The 7,586-nt window shown below is 42.9% G+C and overlaps 1 protein-coding gene across 1 annotated transcript in view; it reads left to right on the plus strand.

The window, feature by feature from the left end:
* Positions 1-2,864, plus strand: part of LOC121383897 (BTB/POZ and MATH domain-containing protein 1-like) — a 3,668-nt gene extending 804 nt beyond the window's left edge. The window contains exons 2-4 of the mRNA XM_041513994.1: positions 1,118-1,264; positions 1,906-2,063; positions 2,542-2,864. Of these exons, the coding sequence (XP_041369928.1) occupies positions 1,118-1,264; positions 1,906-2,063; positions 2,542-2,864 (628 nt within the window). The remainder of the gene's footprint in view (positions 1-1,117; positions 1,265-1,905; positions 2,064-2,541) is intronic.
* The last annotated feature ends 4,722 nt before the right edge of the window (positions 2,865-7,586 follow it).

The following is a 7,586-nucleotide window of genomic DNA, read 5'->3' on the forward strand; positions in this document are numbered from 1 at the left end:
ACAGATATTGATAGAGGAAACCCGCTGTCGTCACTTCACGGGCTACTCTTTTCGATTAACAGCAAGGGATCTTTTATATGCACTATCCCACAGACAGGATAGGACATACCACGGCCTTTGTTGCACGAGTTGTGGAGCACTGGCTGGGATGAGAAATAGCCCAATGAGTCCACCGACGGGGATCGATCCTAGACCGACCACGCATCAAGCGTACGCTTTTACCACTTGACTATGTCCCTCCCAAAAAGTAAGAAAGAATATATATTAGTCTATTTTTTAAATTAACAAAAAGAAAGCATACAATGGAAACACCATGGTTCACTCCATCCATTCATTATTGATTATTAACTTCTTTACCCTTCGTTTTACTCTTTTAAAGTATGGACATGTTATGAAGAATTTTAGCCTTTACTTTTTTAATATTCTATCAAATCTTGTAGTTTGAACACGACTTTTCGTCAGTGTTTTGAACTGCGTAGTACATACAAAACGCCGGACAATGTGTAACTGAGGAGCTGAGAAGATCTCTTCCAATATTGCACATTGTCACATATTGTTCAGCACTCTCTCGTGATCAAACCCTATAGTCTACAAACGAGCTGTAGGCAATCTGGGCAGACTTAGAGTCTTCCTGCCAAGTCTACACTTTGAGTGAAAAGTCTAATATCTTGTTATTGTTATATATAACCACTGCTGGCTGGTCGGCGTCTCAGGATCATAATTAAAAGCATACTTTATTTGTACTAAACGACCATTTGTGAATGAAGATGGATATTACGTAGATAATTAAGAACACTTCAACCTTCCGATACAAGAGTTGGGATGAAGTCGAAATGCATGTTGCAAATTGTGTTGAAAGCGACACAATGTACAAGTGTAATGAATGAATTCAGTTCAGAGCAGTAGTTACTCTTTTGTCTCGATCCATCTTGACGATCTAGCATTCGCCACCCTCCAACATTTATACCACCCTTTTCAACATGCTGCAATCGTTTAATATTTCAATATTTACAACAGGCAGTCTAGTTTAATGTTGTTACCACGATAAGAGCAGTGATATCGGCTTCACTGAGATTGTTGTGACATTTGTGTTGTTATTGGTTTTTGTTTTACACAGATACACGAAGATAATCGCGTCGAGTAAAATAATTCCGAAGCTGGAGGAGGAGTCGTCGTCTAAGAAACGGATGTGTTTGTACGCAAGTCCAGACGAGTTCACTGACGTCGTTCTAGAAGTGCAGGACCACAAGTTCTACTTCTACAGGTACACGAGAGTTCGTACTAACCATTCAGCGTACACGAGAGTTCGTACTAACCATTCAGCTCCGTCCTGGGAAGAAAGCCCGGAATAACCAGCTGTGTTTAGAGAAGCGAGAGAAAATTGGGGGACGTGAATTTAATTGCTTGATTTTTATGTCCCTAATCCCTAACCCCAACCCCTCCACCACCCCATTACCGTATTAACTAAACGTGTTTGCCATTGGTATCGGGTCCCGATTTGGCTCTGGACAGCAATATAGATAACTAATGTGGATGTATTCAGAGCAGAGTGGTTTAACCGTATATGATTATGAATAGCAAGGAGGCTGTTGAATGAAACTCTTTGACAATGTTCGCATTACAAAGTACGAAACACCTAACAATCATTTAAATAAAAAGTATAATTCATATGTGGAACAAACTAATTTTCATGGATATAAAGTGATCACTTTAATCCTTATTTGAAAGAAAATCACAACAACCAAAATTTATATTGATAATTATATATTCTTCGTCCTATCTCTAACATAGTTATCGTAATAGCACTTCGTATCGTCCAACTTTGTGGACATTTTACATTTAATGTTGTGGCTTTCGACAGATGTGTAATAAAGGTATTTGTTGAGAGATCTGTGTTGTTGGTAGGTTGTTGCTGTGTCGCGCGTCCCCGGTCTTCAAAGCCATGCTGCACTCGGACTTCAAGGAGAAGGACACAGGCACGATTCTCCTGCACCACAGACCCTTCCAGGACATCTACGACATGCTGAGGTTCCTAGACCCAGAGGTGAATTTCATCATCGACAGTACGTTAACATTTATGACTCTTTTTATATATAGTTTCACCTACTCTTCCTCCTCCTTCTTCTCCTTCTTTATCTTCTCCTTCTTCCTTTTCTTCGTCTTCTCCTTATGTTCATCTTTTTCTTCTCCCTGTTCTTTTTCTTCTTGTTTTCCTTATCCCTCGTCCTTATTACTTCTCTTCTTATTCTTCTTATTCATCCTCTTCTCCTCTTTCATCTTCTTCGACTTCATCGTTATCATTAACTTTTTCTTCGTCTCTTCATCATCATCATCATCATCATCGTCGTCGTCGTCGTCGTCATCATCATCAACGTCATCATCATCTTCTTCGTCTTCTTCTTCCTCTTCGTCTTCTTCTCTTGCCTTGTTACACTACATAGTGTACAAATTTCGATTATTCCTTGTTCACATGATCCCATTCATTTCGAGCCGTATTCATTGATAATCCATTCCAAACACACAACTATTTATCTCTTCCAGTCAGGGCAGCTTTTCGTCTAATTCCGGTGGCCGACGAATTTGGCGTCACCCGTCTGCGAGACGTGTGCGTCAACTACCTGCTGCAGCACATGGACCATGTGTCCACCGCCAGCGACATCATGAACTGCATCTTCGTGGCTGAGCGCCACCACCACCCGAGTCTGATGAAGGCCGCCATAGGCCGGGCCTCTCGCTTCAGCTCGGCGCCGTACCATTTCCACATCTCCAAGCTGAAGGCCACGGAGTTCTACCAGCAGCTACAGCCGTCCACCGTCATCGAGCTGCTCGAGACCAAGCTGATGGACTACCGCTCGTACAACTGACTGTTACCGCTCGTACAGCTGACTCTTACCGCTCGTACAGCTGACTGTTACCGCTCGTACAACTGACTGTTACCGCTCGTACAGCTGACTCTTACCGCTCGTACAACTGACTGTTACCGCTCATACAACTAACTCTTACCGCTCGTACAACTGACTGTTACCGCTCGTACAACTGACTGTTACCGCTCGTACAACTGACTCTTACCACTCGTACAACTGACTCTTACCGCTCGTAAAGCTGACTCTTACCGCTCGTACAACTGATTGTTACCGCTCGTACAGCTGACTGTTACCGCTCGTACAGCTGACTCTTACCGCTCGTACAACTGATTGCTACCGCTCGTACAGCTGACTGTTACCACTCGTACAACTGACTATTACCGCTGACTATTACCGCTCGTACAACTGACTGTTACCGCTCGTACAGCTGACTGTTACCACTCGTACAACTGACTGTTACCGCTCGTACAACTGACTCTTACCGCTCGTACAACTGACTGTTACCTCTCGTACAACTGACTGTTACCTCTCGTACAGCTGACTATTACCGCTGACTGTTACCACTCGTACAACTGACTGTTACCACTCGTAAAGCTGACTGTTACCACTCGTAAAGCTGACTGTTACCGCTCGTACAACTGACTGTTACCGCTCGTACAGCTGACTGTTACCGCTCGTACAACTGACTGTTACCGCTCGTACAGCTGACTGTTACCGCTCGTACAGATGACTCTTACCGCTCGTACAACTGACTCTTACCACTCGTACAACTGACTCTTACCGCTCGTACAACTGACTGTTACCGCTCGTACAGCTGACTCTTACCGCTCGTACAACTGACTGTTACCGCTCGTACAGCTGACTGTTACCGCTCGTACAACTGACTGTTACCGCTCGTACAACTGACTGTTACCGCTCGTACAACTGACTGTTACCGCTCGTACAGCTGACTGTTACCTCTCGTACAGCTGACTGTTACCGCTCGTACAGCTGATTGTTACCGCTCGTACAACTGACTGTTACCGCTCGTACAGCTGACTCTTACCGCTCGTACAGCTGACTGTTACCGCTCGTACAACTGACTGTTACCACTCGTACAACTGACTGTTACCACTCGTACAGTTGACTGTTACCGCTACCACTCGTACAGTTGACTGTTACCGCTTGTACAACTGATTGTTACCGCTCGTACAACTGATTGTTACCGCTCGTACAACTGACTGTTATCGCTCGTACAGCTGATTGTTACCGCTCGTACAGCTGACTGTTACCGCTCGTACAACTGACTGTTACCCCTCGTAGAACTGACTGTTACCGCTCGTACAGCTGATTGTTACCGCTCGTACAGCTGACTGTTACCGCTCGTACAACTGACTGTTACCGCTCGTACAACTGACTGTTACCGCTCGTACAGCTGACTATTACCGCTCGTACAACTGATTGTTACCGCTCGTATAGCTGACTGTTACCGCTCGTACAACTGACTCTTACCGCTCGTACAACTGACTGTTACTACTCGTACAGTTGACTGTTACCGCTTGTACAACTGATTGTTACCGCTCGTACAACTGACTGTTATCGCTCGTACAGCTGATTGTTACCGCTCGTACAGCTGACTGTTACCGCTCGTACAACTGACTGTTACCACTCGTAGAACTGACTGTTACCGCTCGTACAGCTGATTGTTACCGCTCGTATAGCTGACTGTTATCGCTCGTACAGCTGACTGTTACCGCTCGTACAACTGACTGTTACCGCTCGTACAACTGACTGTTACCGCTCGTACAGCTGACTATTACCGCTCGTACAACTGATTGTTACCGCTCGTATAGCTGACTGTTACCGCTCGTACAACTGACTGTTACCGCTTGTACAGCTGACTATTACCGCTGACTATTACCGCTCGTACAACTGACTGTTACCGCTCGTACAGCTGACTGTTACCGCTCGTACAGCTGACTGTTACCGATCTTGCCTTTATGGAGGTGACTGAAGGCAACAGATATAGTTCATAGTTCAACAGATATAGTTCATAGTTCAACAGATGTAGTACATAGTTCAACAGATATAGTTCATAGTTCAACAGAAACAGTTCATAGTTCAACAGATACAGTTCATAAATTAACAGATATAGTTCACCAATCAACAGATATAGTTCAAAAGTCAATAGATGTAGTTCATAGTTCAACAGATACAGTTCATAGTTCATGGGTCAACAGATACAGTTCATAGTTCAACATGTAGTGCATAGTTCAACATATGTATTCCATAGTTTAACAGATATAGTTCATAGTTCAACAGATGTAGTTCGTAGGTCAACAGATACATTCCATAGTTCATAGGTCAACAGATATAGTTCATAGATCAACAGATATAGGTCAACAGATATAGTTCATAGGTCAACAGATATAATTCATAGCCGACTCCATTTGAGGAATACCAACACGGAAGTAATTTGAATGGTCAAACATATGCACGAGACTTAAGATTTATGCTAATGGACATTCTGTTAAAAACGCTGAATATGTAATATAGTTCGTAATGATCACTGATTAAATTATGTTAAATATGTTCCGAGATGACGTAATCATTTATGATTTTTACCTTAGCCTATTTTGAAATAATTTAAGAAATATAATCCGGTCTCTCTCTCTCTCTCTCTCTCTCTCTCTCTCTCTCTCTCTCTCTCTCTCTCTCTCTCTCTCTCTCTCTCTCTCTCTCTCTCTCTCTCTCTCTCACTTTTCTACGTCCAAACTTAACCGGTGCCAGCATAACAAAAGGAAATGTCACCCTCCTTGTACTACTATAGGAGGACGGCCACTCCCAGGACTGGCTTGGCAAAATGAAGGCTTGTTTGCAACCGCACCTTTTCAATAATCTTGAAAAAACTCCCATTTGTGTACAGTGGGGGGGGGGGGGGGGCGTGCAGGCTGATTTTTGCCCGAATTAGACGAAAAACACGTCTACAGGCTGGTAGGTACTGGATTCGGATCCCAGTCGATGCATGGGATTTTTAATCCAGATACCGACTCCAAACCCTGAGTGAGTGCTCCGCAAGGCTCAATGGGTAGGTGTAAACCACTTGCACCGACCAGTGATCCATAACTGGTTGAACAAAGGCCATGGTTTGTGCTATCCTGCCTGTGGGAAGCGCAAATAAAAGATCCCTTGTTGCTAATCGGAAAGAGTAGCCCATGTAGTGGCGACAGCGAGTTTTCTCTCAAAATCTGTGTGGTCCTTAACCATATGTCTGACGCCATATAACCGTAAATAAAATGCGCTGAGTGCATCGTTAAATACAACATTTCTTTCTTTCTTTCTTTTTCTAAGCGCTCCAAGACCAAGCCTAAGTCCCTGGTTGTGTACAGGATCTAACATCTACAGGTGATATTGGCGTGCATCCATAATCAAGTTTAGATCTAACGAAACACCAATACAATTTAGACCCTGCGCAGTGCGTAAATGAAAGTGGGTCGGTGTGGGTGGAGGGTTTGTGTTGGGGAATTCCTGGGTGAAATTTCAGGGACTGAAATATCAAAACCTGTTATGGAGGAAGGGAGGGAACTTGCTTACCAGAAAAAATATGGTAATTTTAGGTGCTCAATTATGACATTCCCAGTATTTTTAGGACAATAAAAAAAATATCGTGGTCATGGTTCCGTGGCCCCTAAGTCGGAACATGACCCTTTTAGTGAAGGAAGGAAGGAAATGTTTTATTTAACGACGCACTCAACACATTTTATTTACGGTTATATGGCGTCAGACATATGGTTAAGGACCACACAGATTTTGAGAGAAAACTTTTGAGAGAAAACCCGCTGTCGCCATTTAATGGGCTACTCTTTTCGATTAGCAGCAAGGGATCTTTTATATGCACCATCCCACAGACAGGACAGTACATACCACGGTCTTTCTTACACCAGTTGTGGAGCACTGGCTGGGACGAGAAATAGGCCAATGGGTTCACCGACGGGGATCGATCCTAGACTGACCGCCCATCAAGCGATCGCTTTACCACTGGACTACGTCCCGCCCCCGACACTTTTCGTGTGTCACAACACGTTATTGGTGAGGGACGGGGTGTTTGAGCGTTACGTAATAATAGAGGGCGTGGTCTAAGTGTTACATTATGTTACATTGTAGAGAGGGATCATACAAATAGCGACATTTTATGTTAGCCTACATAATAATAAATTGTCGACCGCTTGATTTCTATGTAGGAACTAACCAGTTAACCAGCTAAATTGTTAACTTTTAGTAACAGCCCAAACAGCTAAGGCGAGTATGCAGAATAGCGTACTTATAACTGGATATACACACATAAAAGTAAATAAATTATAATCAACAAAAACGTGTGTTTTTTTAAGACAATCTGTGTGGTATGGTATTGTTTTCTTTTCTTTTTTCTCTCCGTGTGTCGTGTGTCCGTACATCACCTTCAATATGCACACATACAATTTTATTTCTTGAACAGCAGGTACATAAAGCACGGTGTACGGGTCAATTAACTCTTTGACTGATTTCAAACTGGGTTTTTTAAAGTTTAAAAGAAAAACAAATTAAAAGAAAAACATTAAATCACTGGTGGTAAAATTGATCTATTTATACCATTCACCTTCGCAGCAATCAAATTAAAACCAAATACATTTTGAAAAAGAAATGTTTTATTTTATAAAATAGAATAAACAAAACATAGTGGTTTGGGGGTTGTATTACACACTG

The sequence above is a fragment of the Gigantopelta aegis genome, chromosome 10 (assembly GCF_016097555.1).
Source record: "Gigantopelta aegis isolate Gae_Host chromosome 10, Gae_host_genome, whole genome shotgun sequence".
Taxonomy (NCBI): Eukaryota; Metazoa; Mollusca; class Gastropoda; order Neomphalida; family Peltospiridae; genus Gigantopelta; species Gigantopelta aegis.